Raw genomic sequence first — 21,140 nt, 5'->3', positions numbered from 1 at the left:
ACTTGTCTCTGGCAGTTCTTGCAAAGGTGCTCTACTTTTTCGTAGATTATTGCGTCTGCTACAGGAATCACATTGGGAAACAAACACGAAAACGTCAACTTTGCGGCTCAGCCACCAAAACATTTGAGCTATTTTAATATTCGTTGCTTTTTTTTACCATAATGTCCTGATAATAAACAATTGTGTTGTTCTCTGATGCTTTGCTCTTTCATGCTTTCTGGAATAACTAGGTGGTTCCCTTTCAATCTACATCTACATTTATACTCTGCAAGCCACCCAACGGTGTGTGCTGGAGGGCACTTTACGAGCCACTATCATTATCTCTCTTTCCTGTTCCACTCGCATATGGTTCCCGGGAAGAACGACTGCCGGAAAGCCTTCGTGCCGCTCGAATCTCTCTAATTTTACATTCGTGATCTGCTCATGAGATATCAGTAGGGGTAAGCAATATCTTTGATACCTCATCCAGAAATGCACCCTCTCAAAACCTGGACAGCAAGCTACATCCCGATGCAGACCGCCTCTCTTGCACAGTCTGCCACTTGAGTTTGGTAAACATCTCTGTAATGCTCTCATGTTTACCAGATAACCCTGTGACGAAACCCGCCGCTCTTCTTTGCATCTTCTCTATCTCCTCTATCAACCCGACCTTGTACGGATCCCACACTGATGAGCAATAGGTCGAACGAGTGTTCTGTAAGCCACCTCCTTTGTTGATGGACTACATTTTCTAAGTACTCTCCCAAAGAATCTCAACCTGGCACCCATCTTACCAACAACTAATTTTATATGATCATTCCACTTCAAATCGTTGTATGCGTACTCCCAGATATATTACAGAAGTAACTACTACCAGTGTTTGTTCCACTATCATACAATCATACAACAAAGGATCCTTCTTTCTATGTATTCGCAATACATTACATTTGTCTATGTTAAGGGTCAGTTGCCACTCCCTGCACCAAGTGCCTATCCACTGCAGATCTTCCTGCTTTCGCTGCAATTTTCTAGTGCTCCAACTTCGCTGTATACTACAGCATCATCTGCGAAAAGCCGCATGGAACTTCCGACACTATCTTCTAGGTCATTTATATATATTGTGAAAAGCAATGGTCCTGTGGGAGCACACAGATGAATAGTTGCGTGTGCACAATACAGGGGCAGTGACAAAGACTCTAGTGTGTACATAATCATTTACTCTTCGTTTTGTGTTTGTTTTTGTCTTAGGTGTTCTGTGTTAATGTCTGGCTCATGGCTTCACAATAAAGTTGAACATTAAGAATACAAACAAGTCTATCATTAATAGAATGGAGCTACGTAGTGGCTACAAAGTGGTGACCCCAAGTCAAAAGAACACGTACGGCAAGAGGCAGAGAAGAAGGACAACGAAGGAAAACTACAACATACACCAAACGGCAGAAGCTCTACAGCACGATCAGTACACCGGCGAGGGCAGGTTCGGGAATTATGGATCGACGTTCGACACCAAGGAATGGATTCAGCGGAGCGGGACAGTAATATTACCAGGACAAAATCCGCGGTCGGAACACATATACGAGAGGAAGCTTCGCTGGAACAATGCATGAAAGTACGCCTGCCACCGTTGGTTCTCCATGTTAGAACTGACATGATAGCGGCAAACAGTCTGGATGCCAGGGGAGTGATATTGGTTGAAGAGATAATTAGACGGCTGCCGTAAATGCAGCAATATACAACATTGAAGGACATTTTAATAAATCCGCTTACCAAACCGCTAGACCAAAGAAGCTGCCAGGTGTTGCGAGGAGAGCGTAGAGGTGACAGAATTCCCTCCGAATATTGGAGGCACTTGTGTGGAATAGTGACGGAAAATGAATTTTCAGACACTACACTTCATTCCGTTTGGGCAGCACAGCTCCCGTCTGCAGTAAGAGCAGCTGTGACAGCGAATGACGGATACGATATACAAGCACTACTCCAACTCGCCGACAGGCGTCATGCGACGCTTGAACCAACTTATTCTCTCAGAATAGCACAGGCGGAGGCGACGCCGGAAGAATACGAAGCGGCGGCGATTAATAAGCAGCGGCGCGCTGTTACTGGTAGACAACTTCCAAAACTCAAGGAGCAGCTAGACGCGCTGCAGAGGCAGATGGAGGCGTTGAGACCTATCGATTCGGAGGTCCTGCCGACACATAAGGACAGCGGAGATTTCCTAGGTTGTAGTTGCTACGGCCTAGTCTGATCTTTCTTTCTGCGACAAATATCTCTGCCTCGTTAGTGGACAAGAAATCAAATCCAAGTACACTGTCGTAACGCATTTCGTTATTTGAAACTACTCGAACCCTTGCTGTGTATTTATCTTTATTTTCACCTTCCTCTTGGCCTTGACCAAGAATTAATTCTATGTCAACTTCTCCATAGTTACGTAGCTTTCCTCCGTTTAACCCTCGCTCTTTTAATAGCGGTGGTTTTAGTTTACCCGTTTATCTATGCCACACCACATTGAGGTCTGTGCTCCTGTGTCAATAAGTAATTTGACGTTTCTCCCACGATATACCACACTTATCACGAAGTCAGTTTCGGTCTGATTTTCACTGGAACTAACAGGAATCACTGTCTCTGGCAAGGGCCGGATGGGGTGGAGATGGTGGATGTCCCAGCATAGTCGGAAGGTGTTCATGCTGCTGCTGCTCCTCGAAGTTTACATTATGCTGCACCTCTTCAGGGCTGTAGATTTCCCATAATTATCCCCATGCTGTCACCACTTCTATAAGGTGGTTGTTTGTGTTGTTGCCCCAGATGATAATTAGATGAAATATTTGTCTGGATTTGCAAGCAGTAGGTCCTTGAGGTACGGCAATACACGAGCACAAGAGGTAAGTTTAAACAGTTTTATTAGCAAAGACCGATTATAAAACATGGACGCTACTTGCACCCATCATCACTCTGTCTGACTTCCTAATTACGGTTGTATCGAAAGGCTCCATGGTGAGCTCAGAAAAGAGACATATTCGCGCCCGAGTCAACGCTAGTTAATACGGCGCTCTGCCGACAGCGGCCAGTCACTTACTCCCTGCGGCCATACGCACGTGTACTAAGAAAATTGTCAGCATTCCAGATAGGTCGGCTGGTGAGCGCGTGTTACGTACCGTAAGGCTGCGTGCAACGTGTAGACTCTTACACAGCACACATTCCGTTGCAAAGTGAAAGATCCCATTCTGCAAACATCCCCCAAGCTGTGGCTAAGCCAGGTTTCTGTAATACCTTTTCTGTAATATCCTTTCCTCCAGGAGTGCTGATCCCACAACTTTTTCAGGAAATCTTCTGTGAAGTTTGAAAGGTAGGAGACGACATACTGGAGGAAGTAGAGCTGTGGGGATAGGTCTTGAGTCGTGCTTAGGTGGCTCAATTGGTAGAGCCCTTGCCTGTGAAAGGCAAAGGTCCCACATTCAAGTCTCAGTCTACTACACACTCTTAATCCGCCAGAATGTTTTGTTCATTTGACTATTTAGGTGGTCAACTAATGCATCACGATTTGCTATCGAATGGAGCCATCAAAATTATTTTGTAGTCCCAGGAGTTTACGTTGGTGACACCAGTGTCGAGGCAATCCTCTCTTCTAATTGGTTCATAATTATTCACATACAACCCATAGTCACTCATCAAGTACTTTAATGTTTTCTCCTTAGTGTAGCATTCTTCTAAATGGGTGCTGAAGTCATCACACAAGATAATTTCTGAATTCGAATGCGTTAGGTGAGAAATTTATCAAAGTCTACACCAGGTGCATGGTACACTGTCACGACAATAGTATATACATCACACTTTTTTAACGCTACCAACTCTAAATCTGGGTCAACGCAAAAACTTTTTAGGTCAACTTCAAAGATACTAAGACTGTTGTTTGCATATGTAGATATCCCTCGTGAGTTGTTGTTTTACGATACCACGCACTTATCAATTAAAGATCTTCCATGTGTTTATACTAATCCTCTTCCCACTCACAGCACACAGCTAGTCAGTAGTCAGTTTTCACTGCTGCACGGAACATCTGCTTTGACTTGGCCCACAAAGAAGTTTTCAGTTTTGTCCTGATACACTGGAAAAGAATCATGAACATGTCAGTTAATGCTCAGTACTATCATTCAAATTATATTAATCTATGCTCCAATGCTTTTTAAAATTTATTGTACGGTAGTTGTCATAAATTCTCATTTCTAGTACATTTTAAATTTGTTTTTTGTTATTTGCAGTTGTGGAAGATTAAATTGTAGCGTCTTCACTGTCAACTCTTTGAACTTTATGTCTTTGTGTAGTAGGTGGAAGTCTTTGCGATCTCGGACGGCAAGGTACACGTTTAGAATTGTGTATTGAATTAGATTTGGGAATTATTTTGCCTTGAAGTAAGTTAATCTGGTAGAAGCGTGTATTTTATAACCTTTATTCATTACTTCTTGTTGCTGAAAGAAGCGATGATTTTATTTTTAAGGCCTTGTGCGCGTCGATGATGTTGGATATCGTGTGGAAGTCGCATACCCAAGCATGTTGTTTGAGTTTGCCAGTGGAGCTTCCGTTTGTTGTAATGACTGAAATATTATACTTTGCTTGTTTCAGATGTTATCGGGTGCCAAGATCATTAAAAGCGGCGGCGGTGAGCCGGACGCTTTCGAAACTTCAATTTCACAAGCACTCATCGAACTGGAAATGAATAGTGATTTGAAGGCGCAACTTCGCGAATTGTATATCACAAAGGCGAAAGAAGTTGAACTCAACGGCAAAAAGGTAATTTGTAACAGGGATATGTAACCAAATAGCGTCGCGTTTATTTATATTTTATTGTGCGTGTGGTTTGTAGTCTACAGACCGCGACACTTCGGTTGATGTTACATGCGACTTTGCCAAGCTTTATCTGATCATGAAATACTGTCTGGAGGACCTTTAAATTTGTCATTTGCTTTGTTGTGCTACTGTCACTTCGTTAAACTACAAAAATGCCATCCATAGTATTGTGTTACTGAAAGTTACGAATATGTGACATGCAGGTCTTACTTTTGGTAGGGGAGCGAAGATTGAAAGGTTTTATTTTTGTATGTTGATTTGGTCAGTGACTATTACGATACACATTACTGATATCTTCTTTCGAATGATATTTCCGAATTGTGTTTGTTGAATACCCACCTTCACTTATGTTATACATACTTTCCATCAGTATAGTGAGTCGGTTGAGAGTGAATGTTAGGTATGCTATAAATGCCAGTAGATTGTAGAGTAATGTATTTGGGATATGTGAGAGGAAATGGGAGAGGCTCCATGGACAAGCAGCATGTTGTTTGGTGTGCGTAGCAGAGTCTTCCATTCATAAGTGTATTATAACTACAATCTGTGTTGGGTTAGATTGTGCTGTCCCCAATTTGACGCTGTAATTGTCATAATAGAATATTATGAATATGTAAAACTGTAAGATAAAGGCAGGAAGCTGTGTTACATACCTGTAGTAGCACCTTGGCACGCATCTGCATATATTCTACATAAACTAGTAAAAGTACCGGGGGGGGGGGGGGGGGGACCTAGATGAATTGTTTGGACACTGAAAGGTGAACTACAGTTGTTAACAGAAAGGTAGAAGTCAGGTGTGAACTATGTTTGTGACATTGTGCGGCAGCTGTTACCTGCTGTTCTGTGTTGTGCATTCTTTTTCTGTACTTATAGTGAGTGGGGTTCAAATTTATCTCAAAACATGAGTAATAGGTGATTCTAGGGATATTGGTTCTGTATTTGCAGATGCACAGGATGTGGATGGACTTCAGTCAGCCAAGACTGCTAGAATAATTTCATTCACCATGTAGATGAACGAAAGTTGGCCATACTCATATATTCTCCTTGCCCATTTAAGAATGTTTATCATTCGAAAACCATTTTCCAATTCCAGGCATAGGGTGTAAATCACTAATGTAGCAGTCCAGGGCTGATAAACTAAAAACTATTTAAAGTACATGCAATGTCAATATGAAAGCTCAATAGAAATTTACCATGGAAAAATATTGCACTGTATGTGGAGGGTAAAGGGTAATTAGTGTAAAATAAAGTAGGAGAAATTCAGTTGAACTATACCTGGGTCAGAACAAATTGATGGGCAGCTACCTTAGGAAAAACCAGAAAAAGTGTTTGCTCACACCTTCCATCCTGTACACAGTTATATCTCTGTGATGAATAGATGCTCAGGATAATTTAGTGTGGAGAGCTGCAGGTTAATTGAATAATTGTCTATCATGTGATTTAGTGCATTAACTTTGAAACATTCACTTGATGTAATTGTTGTAATTATGATGGTTTTCTTTCGTCCATTTTCATAAGGAAAATGCTTATTTCTGAAATCGGTGTCACGTACAAAGTATTCTTGCTCTCTTTGTGTCAGAATTCCTTCTTTGACTTCTGTTGTTTGCTTTAGGGATTCAATTGTGTGAAATGTCTCCAGGTATTATTTGTAAATACAGAGTGATACTTTTTCATTAATTTTCATTTTTTTGTTTCAGTCAATAATAATATATGTACCAATTCCACAACTGAAAGCTTTCCGTAAGATTCAGATACGCCTTGTGCGAGAATTGGAGAAAAAATTCACAGGAAAGAATGTGGTCTTCATTGGAGAAAGGAAAATTTTACCTAAGCCAACCAGAAAAACTCTCACAAAGAATAAGCAAAAGCGACCAAGGAGGTGAATATGCAAACATTTCTTAGTTGAAGACTATATATTATTAATTTGCTTTTTAAATTTAGAATATTGTGACGTAGTGCATAATGGCTTTCTTCATAAATTTCAAATTTTTATGATGGTTTGATGTATTTTTGTGTGTTTTGGGGTTGTACACATGATGTTAATTTTAATTGGCACAATTACATTATTTGAAATGTAAAATTTCTGTAGAGTTTTTATTGAGTAATAAAGTAGGGATGCGACGCAAGCCGCGTCCTGGACTGTGTGGCTGGTTCTGCCGGAGGTTCGAGTCCTCCCTCAGGCACGGGTGTGTGTGTTTGTTCTTAGGATAATTTAGCAACTGATAACCTCAGCAGTTAAGTCCCATAAGATTTCACACACATTTTTTTGCGACACACAGGTGCAACATAATTTAAGAACCAGTCCAGCACCCTGTTTACAAATCAGTTATGTTCATTGCCACAAACCAAATAGGTACACTGATTGTGTTGGGAGTAAAGATTCTGATTTTGATGGTAGAGATATTGTTATACTGCAGCAAATATTTTTCCACGTTATTGCTAAGTCATTATTTAGCTTCATCTACTGTGTCTCAGCAGTTCCATTTCCTGTGATTTCAGTTGATAACGACAGTCGCTCAGCAGTCACTTTAAATGCCTCATGCTCATAATGTAGTCAGCTTTGTATGGACTTGTAGATCTTGCTCAGGTATAACTGGCCAAAGACTAGCAATACTGTCGCAGACATTACAATCTGTCATAGCTGGATGTTTTTTGGTTACTGGGTACCTCCAGACATTGGAGGTGTGTAGCTTTAGCCCTCATAAGGTGACATTCGTATTTTCTGCCCATGGTGAAGTGCTTTAGATGCCAGCATTTTGGGCATGTTTCTGCCCAGTGTACACATCTAGTTTGCGGAGACTTTGGCTGACAACAGCATTACCACCTGTCTCAGTTCTGGAAATAGCCACTCTCCCGTATCTCTGAAGTGTGCTATCTTAGTTACAGAACTGAAGGTCTCAAATTACATTTGTACTATTGAAGCTCAGCAAAAGTATGTTCATTCATATCTTGTCCCCATGATATAAACTTTGATCCCTACTGTGATCAGGTACTTTGCAGTACCTAGCATATTTACTCCCTCGATAAATACTAAGCTGCTCCTTAGGAATGTGTGCCTGTTCATCCCAGATGTGGGCCAATATCTGTACTTGATAGTTGCCAAAGATAAACAACTGTTCTGTATTTCATCGTTTATGGCAGTCTGTCCATTCCTGTTTAACACCTTACCAACACTTCTTGAAAGGGTTAGGCTACATTTTAAATGCATAAGACCTGTTGAAAACGTCGTCCTCACCTTCAGTCCCTACTTGGGTCTTGCCAAATTTTACGGTGAACATTTAAGAGGGTGTGTAATTCATAATCGGATGAGCCAACCTCTGAATGTTATTCAGGGTGTTATACTGTATTAGGCTATAAAATGTTTTCCTTCTGCAGTGGCAAGATATTGTCGTCCCAGTCCTTAAATTACACAAAAACAAAGTGCCTGTAGACATTAGTCTATCCAACATCTACTGCTAACTGCTTGAAAGGATGGTAATTTGACAGTTACGTTGGGTTCTCAGATCACAGGGCCTTTTGTACTGTCAGTGTGGTTTTTGGAATGGACGATCAATGATCGACCATGTGGTTAGGTTGGAAACGGCCATGAGACTTGATTTGTGTAAATGCAAAAATCTGATTGTAGTTTTTTATCCTACATCAGGCATATAATATTGCTTGGCGACATCACATTTTACTTACCCTCCATGACTGGGGCTTTAGAGGGTCTCTCTTAATTTTTGTTCACGAGTTTTTGTCCCACTGGTTGTTTCAGGCTAGAGGTGATACATCACTCGGCTCCCCATAAGTCCAAGAACACTCATAACCGCCATAGACGGGCAGTTAAATCCATCAGACCAGTGGTCACTCCTGAACTGCCTGTCAGTGACCTTTGCATTTTGTGTAGCTCCTAGTCTGTAGCCTCAGCTAAAGGCCAGATCAAGGTGCCATTCAAAGGTTCTTCACCTGAACCTTTTCTTGTTGCTTCGTTATCTCCTTAGAGACTGACTTGTACATTTGTGTTGTCATAACATAGTCCATCGAAACTGATAACTCTGCTTGGTTATCCAGCATGTGGGCCTTGGGTGCACAGACCCTGTTTTTCAGACTTCTCTTTAATTAAAAGCTGACATTACTGCCCTGTATTTGTTGGTTAAAGTGTGTGTGTGAAAGCTTAATGCTTTTTGCTTCCTTGCCCATGCCTCTTGGGATGTGGATCGTGCTACTCTACTCCATATTTATCAAACCCTGGTTTGTGTCCTGACCTGGCCATTTGCCAGGTTAATGACATTAAAACTTTGAAATTATTGGATTGAGTCCATAATTATTAAAACTAAACACTGTCGCTCACACTGGGCAGTCTCCCTGCCAAAGTGGGGTTTGTACCACTTTAGTTCCAACGGAACAAACTCTTTCTCTGCTACAAAATTAGAAAGTTTCATAAACATCCAAAGTATCAAATTCCTTTTGTGTACAGGGGACATGAACACCTGACATCTTCCCTAGGCCAGGATTACCTTGAGGCTTTCTGCCAGGACCTCTGCCTGACCCCCTTAGAATGTGTTCAGCATGTTTCATCTACATCTACATAGATACTCCACAAGCCACAGTACGGTCTGTGGTGGAGGGTACACTGTACTACCACTTGTCATTTCCCATCCTGTTAAACTGTCAAATAGTGAGGAAAAACAGCTGTCTATCCACCTCTATATAGCCCTAATTGCTCTCATCTTTGCGGTACCTGCACGGAATGTATGTTGGCAGTAGAATCATTTGGCAGTCATCATCAAGTGCCGGTTCTTTAAATTTTCTCAATAGTTTTTTCTCGAAGAGAACATCGCCTTCCTTCTAGGGATTCCCATTTGAGTTCCCGAAGCATCTCTGTAGTACTTAAAAATTGAACCTACTGATAATAAGTCTAGCAGTCCGCCTCTGAATTACTTCAATGTCTTCCTTCAATCCGACCTGATAAAGATTCCAAGCACTCAAGAGTTGGTTGCACCAGCATCCTATGTGATCTCCTTTACAGGCGAACCACTCTTTCTTGAAATTCTCCCAATAAACTGAAGTCAGCCATTCACCTTCCCTACCACTGTTCTTATTTTCGGTCCACCTCATATTGCTTTGCAATGTTACACCCGGATATTTAAAATGACTTGACTGTGTCTAGCAGGATACTAGTAATACTGCATCGGAACAGTATGGGTTTGATCTTCCTACTCATCCATATTTATGTACATTTTTTCCACCTTTAGGGCTAGCTTCCATTAATCACACCAACTGGAAATTTGGTGTAAGTCTGTCACTCAACGTGGATAACTTAACTCATTTATGTACATGGAGAACAATGGCGGTTGTATCACACTTCCATTCGGCACTCCTGACAATACCCTTGCCCCTGATGAACGCTAACCGTTGAGGACAACAGTGGGTTCTTTTATTTACAAAGTCTATGAGCCACTTGGATATCTGTGAACTTATTCCATAAGTTCGTATCTTTGTTAAGTTTGCAATGGTGCACCACGTCAAATGCTTCCTGGAAATCTAGAAATATGGAATCTGCTTGTTGCCCTTCATCCTTAGTGCTCAGTATATAATTTGAGAAAAGGACAAGCTGAGTTTCGCATTAGTGATACTTTCTAAAACCTTGGTGATTGCCGGGCATAAGCTTCTGTCTCAAGAAAGTTTGTTACATTTGAACTGAGAATATGTTGCAGGATTCTGCAGCAGACAGAAGTTAGGGATATTGGTATGTAATTTTGCTTGTCCGTTCTTTTACCTTTCTCATATCCTGGAGCCATCTGCTGTTTTTTCCGATTGCTTGGGACTTTGTGCTGGATGAGATTCCTGATAAATGCAAGCTAGGTAAGGGACCAATGCCGTAGAGTACTCTTTGTAAATCAAACAGATTCCATCCAAACGTGATTTGTTTTTAATCTTTCAGTTGTTTTTCTAGACCTGGTAAACAATTTTTCGTACGACTGGAATTTTCTCGGGTTCTGTGCCAGATCTTTTGTTAAGGTGTGATGGTGGTAGTAGTTCAATGCTTTGCGCATAGATGTTTTCACAGGTGCACGAATCTCTAACAACCTTCATTTGTGTGTTCCCTTTTGAACTGAGAGTGCAGCAGTCTGCTCCACAAGCATCTGCCAAATTTTGGGTCTTTTCCATCCTTTATCCATTTACTAGACATGTATCTCTCCCGACTACAGTTCACAATGTACTTAAACTTTGCCCTTGTCATTTACATTGACACTGCTAAATCCTTAGGCAGAACAGGATATGCTTTTACATCTCCTCCCAGTAGGAACGTCATTTGCTTTTGGAAGCGTAGTTTATGACCGAACTGATAACCATTGATAAAGTTCAAAACTTTATTGAAAAGACCTCTCAACCCCATTTTAATTTGTTGTAATTTGGTGTGCAGTCTGCAGGCAATTGTCCAGTGTTAATCTTGTCACCCTGAGATCTGTGGTTCATGAACCTCTTTGACCTCATTGTATTGCTCGCTGAGTTGTCATTCTCTGGGGGCTAAGTCATGTGGGTACATCATGGAAGGAACTGGCTGACCATTTGGCGAGAAAAGTGATCACTTGGCCAAAATTTGCTTCACATCTTGGTGGAATGCATTTCTGGCTCCATGGTAAGCATGTCTTACAGATTGTTTGCCTGTAATATTTGAAGACAGCCAATGTACATATGGTGGAACTGGTCTTTCTTTTCTCAGGGAAATTAGTTTTTATTCTTATGTATAACATCAAACTACTTTTGGAGCTGGAGCAATGTGGCTCAGATTGTGGTGTCTTTCGCTGCTTATTGGTTCTGGGGGCAACTGTGTTCTCTACTTCTTGTCAGCTGCCTGGTTATCTGTTACTTTGTTTTAATTGTTTTTAGATGATGATGATGATAATAATAATAATAATAATAATAATAATAATAATAATAATAGTATGTGACGGGGGCCTCCCGTCGGGTAGACTGTTCGCTTGGTGTAAGTCTTTTGATTTGACTCCATTTCGGCAACTTGTGCGTTGATGGGGATGAAATGATGATGATTAGGACAACACAACACCCAGTCCCTGAGTGTAGAACGACCCAGCTGGGAATTGAACCCGGGACCTGAGGATTGACAGTTTGTCGCGCTGACCACTCAGCTACGGGGGGGGGGGGGGCATTGTTTTTAGATGCTATTAGCCCTTCTTTTTGCTGTTTTGCTGCACCGTATTCTGCAGGGTTAGCGCTTCGATGAAGGCAAGGCTTTGATTATTTGTCCTTGATAAATGCTGGTAATGAACAATACAATAGATTTTTATGCTTTATCTGAGTTGACGCTGTTCCTGTCTTTTAACACGTAGACTATAACAGATCATGGGTGAGACGGCTGAGGAAGAGACTGCACCTGCCGCATGCAAAGCTCTGAGTGACTCTTGCGTGGCTGTACCCACCTTTTGATGCAATTATTTTTCTCTTGTTGTTGGTTCCTCTGACGTTCATTAAAGTTTTAGCCTTCTCTCTTTTACTAGTACAAGCCTCTTGGTTAGGCAGCATTTTTTTTACACTGTAACTCTTCACACTTAATTGGGTCGGTTAGGGGATGGAGTTGGGTGAGGTTTCTAATCACCACATATGTGCCCAGGGAGACCTTTTGTCTGATATGACCTATATACTTCCATAATTGTGCCAAATTTCTTGTGGACATAACTGCAGCAACTGATGACCTCCCTGTTTGGTCCCTTATAACCCAGCTAACCAAAATTTGTTACAGAGGAATAAAATTTTCCAAAACTAGAACAATGCCACTAGAAATACTTTATAAGCAGGGAGGCTGACAAGACTTATACAAATGCTACAGTCCTATCAATTTGTAAATGTTATTTGTTCTAACAATGTTCATTATGCTTCATTAATACGAAGTTAATTTACACTTTGGCCTAATTGAAGCCCATTTTTGTTTGTGGTATAATTGGCTGAGAGGGTGGCAGTCTTTACTAGTAACTTTGCTCTAGTACTGATGATTAGTAAGATTGATGACAAATGTGGTAACCAGCTTAATTTTCTGTATGGTACATACATATTCGCTGGCTTTCATGAAGAATTGGACAGCTAAGCAGTTCTTTGTCATAGATTAAAGAAATGGAAGCTTCTTCTGCAGCCATAAATACATTTATTTATTTTTTCAGCCGCACATTGACAGCAGTATATGATGCCATTCTGGAAGATATAGTTTTTCCTGCTGAAATTGTTGGAAAGAGGATCAGAGTGAAGCTGGATGGATCCCAGCTCATCAAAGTGCACCTAGACAAGACTCAGCAAACAAACATTGAGCATAAGGTTTGTTCAGATTTAGATGTATTGTCTGCATTATCACTGTCACTATTAATGGTAAATCTGATATACCATAGTTGGGTTCCTTTCCCCCCGTGTAGAATCTAGTCAGCATATAAATTTACACTATACCTGACATATTTGTCAAAAGAAATTCTGAAACTGTGTTGACATTTTTGTAAAAGTTTATTTTTCAGTGTATTGCACATTATTTATGGTATGACTAATTTCGATCATCTTCAGATCCTTGTAGTTTATGTAAGTTGTGAACTAAAAATGTAGCCTCTGTTTTTGATGGAATTTGCATCTAAATTTTATTAGGAAATGATTAAAGTTAGAAATTTAGAAGGTTGTAACGCGACATGCATGAATAGGGAAGCTTTTTGACGCACTTTTGCTTTTGCACAAATGTAAAGCTTTTTTCCACAATAGTCTTTCTCTTCTTTTGACACTCTTTAAGCTTCCAACAAATTGTTGCTGGTGAGAATCAGCAACATTTTCCTGTCAGTGAACAGTGGTTCTCTGATATAATGTGTTTCTTGACATTTTCTTTTCCTGCCTATTACATCCTTGAGCCTCTGGTTGTTGATGTACCCTGGCCCGGTTAGTGGGTGACGCTACCATTTTCTAAGTCCCGTGACTGTGTGTTATCTCGGATGGGCTCTGAGGTCGTCGTAGCAGCACTCCTGCTAGTGTGTCTGCTTATGCGGCAGCAGGGCTGCCAGAATGTCCTCAGCACTTGCCCTGGATAACACACAGTCGCCGGACTTAGAAAATTGTAGCGTCAAGCACTAAACGGACAAGGGTACATCGAGAAGCGGAGGCTTTATGATACAGCAGGTTTCCTATGTAAGTAATGATTTTGGTAAAATGGGGTCAGTCTTCATGCTGCTGCTCGGACAACAGCATTGGACCGCTCTCACAGAAGATGCCACATTATTAGAGGAGGAGACAGCATTCCTGCCTGACAGTGTATAAAGCCATTGATAGTATTATTGCTACCGAGAACTATGTGGGCGCTCAATTGATTTTGCATGGTCCTTCAGTGTTCTGTGGTTGTTTTGAATTTTACACTTTTTACAAACAATTACTCTGCGCAGCACAGTAGTGGCTGGGTTACTGTTGCAGTGGCATTCACTTAGTGTTATGTAATGGCTACTGTCCAATTGCTTGCTGAGGATGGCAGTGATATGAATGAGATAGTTCAGGTTCACTCTACCAATAATGGATCCAGTCAGTTCAAAACATCTGTCACATTAAAAAGTGTCTGTATTACGTCAGAATTTGATCTTTAGTTAGTACGAGGGTGGTTTGAAAAGTTCTCGGAATCAGCACGAGAGGTGAGTTGTTCACAAGATATTCATTCGACTGTTGCCTGTAAACGCATGCTACGTCAGTGCTCTTGGAAGAGCTGTGGTGGTGACGACGTGGCTGTGTTGTTCCCATGTAGTGGTTTCCGAAGGTGGAAAAAAGAGATTAGAGCAGTGAAGTACTTTGTAAAGAAAGGTATTAAAGCAATTTCCAGAATACACAGGGGCTCTGCTCCTTCATATTCAGCTGTTGCCACCTGGACAAATTAATTTAAATTTGGTTGGGAGAGCTTAGAATGATTCGCTCAGTGGCCGGCCAAGATGTCATTTCTCCAGAAATCGTTGCAAAAGTGCACAAAATTGTCATGGAGGATTGCCGATTGAAAGTTTGTGAAATTGCTCATGCTTGCCAGATGTCATATCACATTTTAACTGAAGAATTAGAAATGAAAAAATTATCTGCAAGATGAGTGGATCAAAAACTCAATGGAATGGACAAATCAGAAAAATGTTTGGCCCATTTTGTGACCACAGATGAAACTTTGGTGCACTACTAAACCCCAGAGACAAAACATTCAGAGCAATGGAAACATGCTGATTCTCCGCCACCAAAGAAAGACAATTCCTTTGGAGGGAAAGTTCATGGCATTAGCGTTCTGCGATGTGAAAGGGATTCTGTTTGTAGATTATCTCCCCACTGGGCAAACAATTACTGGAGAATACTATGCTAACATGCGGGACAAATTGCAACAAAAATAAGTGAAAAAAAGCCTAGGTTTAGCAAGGAAGAAAGTCATCTTCCACCAAGACAATGCACAGCTGCCCACACGTGCCATTGCCACGGCAAAATTATACGAGCTAAGGTATGAATTGTTGTCACACCCACCTTATTCACCGGATACGGCACCGTCAGACTTCCATCTCTTTCCAAAACCAAAAATTTTTCTTAGTGAATGAAGATTCACTTCAAACAAAGAATTGATAGCTGGAGTTGACAGCTATTTTGCAGGCCTGGGGGAAACTCATTTTAAAGATCGGGATCAAGGCACTGGAACATCATTGGACCAAGTGCATTAATCTACAAGGAGACTGCATTGAAAACTAAAAAAAGTTTCAGTGATGTAAGTACTTTTTTCTATTGTGTTCCGGAAACTTTTCAAACCACTCTCGTAGGTAAATGTACGTTTCTTTTGTTCTAGAGTCCTATGTTGCATTACATAGTAAATATCTTATACAGACATTCAGATACCCACAATTGCTGTAGAATCAGGACAGTGTGAGTGCACCGGTACAGCATTGCGTTCATACTCTATTTTGCAAGCACATTGTTATGCACATAATGTATCCTCATCCTCACCGTATGTGCAACATCAGTAACCAAAAATTTGTTAAATTTTCAATATTTATATGCAGAAGATAAAGCCACTTTCTACTACCTATGATGAAGTATTTCATCTGGATAAAATTTACTATGAAATAGCATTTTTTAAGTAATTTTGCATTTTGAGTAAGATTTGCATCTTTATATCTATTTATAGGAAATGTGAAATTTTCAGGTCCCTAGGCATAAGCAACCCATCATGTCTGTACAGCAACAAGACTACTTTGTGCTCTAATGTGTAATTCCTGTATCGATAAGACAATGGTGCTTGTAGATGTGAAGGTAATTGAATGCGATTGAAATTAGTTGTACCATAGAAAATGTGCACCTGTTACATATAATTAAGCTGTTTGACTGGTAACTGTTCTTCAGTTAATTTGACAGAACAGGATAGACTGGTTGTATCAGTAAAAAAAAATTTTGATACCCTCTAGTGTCTGAAGAAATATTTACTGAACTGTTCATACGTTGCTACTTGTCAGATAGTTTGATAAAGACCAGATCATATAGTAGTAGTCTAATGATAACACAGTGGTGTTCAGAGTGCTGTTATGCGGATGTTGTAGTCAGTGTGAGCATTAAATGTGATTGTAGTGAGGTAATTAATTCACTTTTATTTCATATGTTTTGTGTTGTTGTGGCTGATGATGGGAAGAGACGAATTCCACATAAGCAAGCAATAGACATAATCTGTGAATATCCTCTTTCTTAGAGCACAAAGTCCCTCTGTGTGCATACCACAATGGTCACTGCAAAACCAGCAGCTCTGTGATCCCCATCTGCTTTGACCGGCCATAATTCGTGAACTGTACTATATTGTGTTCCATTTACTAGTAGGGTTGTGACAGGATCCACTTTATTATTGTTGTGTGTGCTGCAGTGGTGTCACAGGTTCAATACCAGGCTATTCTTTCAAGAGTGGGAATTTTTTTTAACTGTACGTGAAGAAGGGCAATGCAGCAGTCTGAGTTTCGCTTGATTCTCAAAGAGTATCGAAAAACTTAAACTGGTAGACAACTGAAGATAGGTGCCAAGTAGCCTGCGAAAGCCTACTTACAAAGTTTAAAGAACCAGTATTAAGATGGAAAACTAAGAGCATACTATTGCCTCCTATGTATCAGATCCCAAATAAAAGGTTAGACTTACAACAGTACACACAGACTGTTAAGCAGCCTTTGTGCACCCTATTTGTGAATGGAATGGGAAGAAAACTGAATTAAAGACACAGTGAGTAGAACTTTCCTCCATGCACTTCAGTGTTTTCAGAATGTGAATGTTGTTTGGGGGAGGGGAATGGAGATTGATTTCAAATTATGCAGACATTATCACCACACCGGTCATTCATGTCTTCACGTTATTCCCCATCCCCCCCAGTTCCCCATCATTTGTTTTTTGACACCTGTACTTCTCATTCTATTACATTCCTGGCATTTACCTCACTTAGCTTTATCCCTGCCTTGTTCTCGGCTCATGGTCTAGTGGCTAACATTGCTGCCTCTGGATCATGAGGTCCCGGGATCGATCCCCAGCTGAGTTGGGGATTTTCTCTACCTGAGGACTGGGTGTTTGTGTCATCATCATCATGATGGTGGCTAGATTAGATTGTGTAAATATTGGGACTTCGTACGGATGCTGATGACTGCCCCACGAACCAAACATCATTTATCCTTACCTCTTTCTCTTTCTCCGTAATATTTTATTCTCTTTCCTATTATGTAAGTCCCCCTCTCTGTTTCTATTATAGTCACCTATTTGTAATGCTTCATTTGTATTTTTATTTGTTTGCCATGTACTTGTGTGATATGACTTTACTTCTTACTCTGTTCATTCAGTGCTTGCCTCTGTTATATCTTTCTTGCTCTGAAAGCATTCTCTTCAAATGATGCGAAGTCCTGTTGGTTTTTGTTTTAAATAATGTGCTGTACTTCTACAACAAATTACTCCTTCTGTGAAAAAGAAGCTTCGTTTTTCAAAAGCTCTCACTTCACTGCTTGTTGCCTGTTTCAGGAGTTCATTTCACCTGAAGCTAAGTACCTTCTCTTTGTGGAGTCCACAGTTTCTGAAGTGAACTTTTATTTTTGTACCACGATTTAAGTAACTGCATTAGTGTTCATGAATTTAGTTACCTTTAACTTCTTCATTAAAGGTTACTAGAAATAGCATTTATATCTACAACAAAGACGGAACATCCATAAACTACCGACAATGTAGAGTTTTCTTTATAAATTGAACTATGTAGTATTTATATCCAAATTAAACTAAGTAACATTCATTGTGTCTAGCATTTATCAAACCTATCTTGGTTTAATTGTTGTGAGGATGGTCTGGTTTAACATGGTGGCTCAAGGACTCCATACAGTTTCACTTAGGGTATACATATTATTTAAATCCAGTGTGAGCTGTGTGTGCTTTATACATCATAATATATACACTCCTGGAAATTGAAATAAGAACACTGTGAATTCATTGTCCTAGGAAGGGGAAACTTTGACACATTCCTGGGGTCAGATACATCACATGATCACACTGACAGAACCACAGGCACATAGACACAGGCAACAGAGCATGCACAATGTCGGCACTAGTACAGTGTATATCCACCTTTCGCAGCAATGCAGGCTGCTATTCTCCCATGGAGACGATCGTAGAGATGCTGGATGTAGTCCTGTGGAACGGCTTGCCATGCCATTTCCACCTGGAACCTCAGTTGGACCAGCGTTCGTGCTGGACGTGCAGACCGCGTGAGACGACGCTTCATCCAGTCCCAAACATGCTCAATGGGGGACAGATCCGGAGATCTTGCTGGCCAGGGTAGTTGACTTACACCTTCTAGAGCACTTTGGGTGGCACGGGATACATGCGGACGTGCATTGTCCTGTTGGAACAGCAAGTTCCATTGCCCGTCTAGGAATGGTAGAACGATGAGTTCGATGACAGTTTGGATGTACTGTGCACTATTCAGTGTTCCCTCGACGATCACCAGAGGTGTACGGCCAGTGTAGGAGATTGCTCCCCACACCATGATGCCGGGTGTTGGCCCTGTGTGCCTCGGTCGTATGCAGTCCCGATTGTGGCGCTCACCTGCACGGCGCCAAACATGCATACGACCATCATTGGCACCAAGGCAGAAGCGACTCTCATCGCTGAAGACGACACGTCTCCATTCGTCCCTCCATTCACGCCTGTCGCGACACCACTGGAGGCGGGCTGCACGATGTTGGGGCGTGAGCGGAAGACGGCCTAACGGTATGCGGGACCGTAGCCCAGCTTCATGGAGACGGTTGCGAATGGTCCTCGCCGATACCCCAGGAGCAACAGTGTCCCTAATTTGCTGGGAAGTGGCGGTGGGGTCCCCTACGGCACTGCGTAGGATCCTACGGTCTTGGCGTGCATCCTTGCGTCGCTGCGGTCCGGTCCCAGGTCGACAGGCACGTGCACCTTCCGCCGACCACTGGCGACAACATCGATGTACTGTGGAGACCTCACGCCCCACGTGTTGAGCAATTCGGCCGTACGTCCACCCGGCCTCCCGCATGCCCACTATACGCCCTCGCTCGAAGTCCGTCAACTGCACATACGGTTCACGTCCACGCTGTCGCGGCATGCTACCAGTGTTAAAGACTGCGATGGAGCTCCGTATGCCACGGCAAACTGGCTGACACTGACGGCGGCGGTGCACAAATGCTGATTCTTCGGCCAACACCGCGGTTCCCGGTGTGTCCGCTGTGCTGTGCGTGTGATCATTGCTTGTACAGCCCTCTCGCAGTGTCCGGAGCAAGTATGGTGGGTCTGACACTCCGGTCTCAATGTGTTCTTTTTTCTATTTCCAGGAGTGTATTTTGGCAATTACTTATTTGTTTCCCAGAGTCTGTGATCTGCATTGAGCTTGGGTCTGCCATTGTGACAAATTGTTTTATACTACATGCAGGTGCCAATTCCCCCCCCCCCCCCCCCCCCTTTGTGTAAAATGTGTCTTTAACCATTTTAAAGTATCCTGATAAGCAGAAGCAACAGGAACTCAGTGGATAAACAGTCCATTGAAAGTTAAATCATATCAACAAATCAGATGATAAAATGTGGTTAGATTAATAAAAACTAGGCATAAAAAATTTATGTGATAGCACATTATTCTGTAGATCTGTGACAGCAATAGTGGATGCCATTCAGATAGCACACATGCAGAGACTATCATGGCATAATGTGAAATCACAGAATTTTTACAGCAGTTTCTTATTAACCCTAGCACATTTTTATCATTTGAAGGAATTTTCCTCATAAATGTTGTGGAGCATTTTAGATTTCTCACATCTGATATCTAATTAATTTCTTTTTGTAGTTTACTTAATTTTAAGCCAAGGAATTTTCATTTTTTACAGCAATTTTGGTTTGTTTCACTGTGGTTGAAACTTTTATTATTTTGGCCGTGGTCATGAATATTACTTAAAAAGTCAGTGTAACTAAATAAAAAGCATTGTGTGTGCTCCAGAAGTACATTATTTATAATAAACTTTTGTTTCAGGTCGACACGTTTGCATCTGTCTACAAGAAGCTAACGGGAAGGGAAGTGACATTTGAGTTCCCAGAAACTTATTTGTAACAATATTTGTAAGACATTAAAATGGTTATTTAAAATGTGGAGAATCACTTTTTATTTATGTAGTAAACCCAGATGCATCAGTTTTTAAACATTTGTGTATACAGTTTATATTAAGATTTTACTTTGTGTATTGTGCTGCAGAAGGCGAACATTCTGGTACATGCATTGTTTTTTAAACATTGTATTCTCAGATAAATGCAGCGTGTATACGATGTGGGAGATTCGGGAAAAACATGGGAATTTTTTCTTCCGGGAGAAAACCAGGAATTTTTCATTGTTTTAGTTTTAAGTTAAATTTTTGTAACTTTGATTGGTCAGAACGAATACTGTAACAAAGAATATTACTGTATTTCATTACTGCCACTATGAAACATGAACAAAAGTAAAACTTGCAAAGGAAATATACAAGAACAAAACACAGTGCTCATACAAGTGTCTGCCAACAGCAAAATGTGTCAAAGACTTTAGGAAGACTATCAGTGAGGAGATCACTGAAGACTATGCAGTGTTTCATAACAGATTGCCTCCTTTCAACGTGACATCACAACTGTTTACATTAGATTCTTTAGAGCGGTTGCAAGTGAGATTATGCGCGTATGCAGTTGTTGCGTATGAGTAGTACCTTCTCCCGCTGCTGGCTACAGAAGTGTGGTAGTTAGCTGTATAAGCAATAGCAGCAAGCAGCCACATGCTATCCGAAAAAATTTTACTGGTGCACCTGCCCAACAGG

The 21,140-nt window shown here is 41.1% G+C and overlaps 1 protein-coding gene across 2 annotated transcripts; it reads left to right on the top strand.

The window, feature by feature from the left end:
• The first annotated feature begins 4,243 nt into the window (after positions 1–4,243).
• LOC126278119 (40S ribosomal protein S7-like) lies at positions 4,244–20,454 on the top strand. 2 transcript variants are annotated; one of them, XM_049978005.1, is made up of 5 exons: positions 4,244–4,331; positions 4,597–4,764; positions 6,516–6,697; positions 12,978–13,128; positions 20,333–20,454. In XM_049978005.1, exons 2-5 carry the CDS (start codon positions 4,597–4,599, stop codon positions 20,408–20,410), a joined length of 579 nt encoding a protein of 192 aa, XP_049833962.1. In that variant the 5' UTR covers positions 4,244–4,331; the 3' UTR covers positions 20,411–20,454. The 2 variants fall into 2 exon arrangements, with proteins under 2 accessions (XP_049833962.1, XP_049833961.1); XM_049978004.1 differs by having other exon boundaries at positions 4,281–4,385.
• The last annotated feature ends 686 nt before the right edge of the window (positions 20,455–21,140 follow it).

This window comes from Schistocerca gregaria, chromosome 6 (assembly GCF_023897955.1).
Source record: "Schistocerca gregaria isolate iqSchGreg1 chromosome 6, iqSchGreg1.2, whole genome shotgun sequence".
Taxonomy (NCBI): domain Eukaryota; kingdom Metazoa; phylum Arthropoda; class Insecta; order Orthoptera; family Acrididae; genus Schistocerca; species Schistocerca gregaria.
This window is presented reverse-complemented; position numbering and strand designations above follow the sequence as displayed.

Bases quoted from the DNA above. Each gene is read 5' to 3' on its own strand.
- LOC126278119 (XM_049978005.1), top strand. From the start codon at position 4,597: ATGTTATCGGGTGCCAAGATCATTAAAAGCGGCGGCGGTGAGCCGGAC. The intron at 4,765-6,515 runs GTAATTTGTAAC...TTTTTGTTTCAG, and splicing joins TTGAACTCAACGGCAAAAAG to TCAATAATAATATATGTACC. The intron at 6,698-12,977 runs GTGAATATGCAA...TTATTTTTTCAG, and splicing joins AAGCAAAAGCGACCAAGGAG to CCGCACATTGACAGCAGTAT.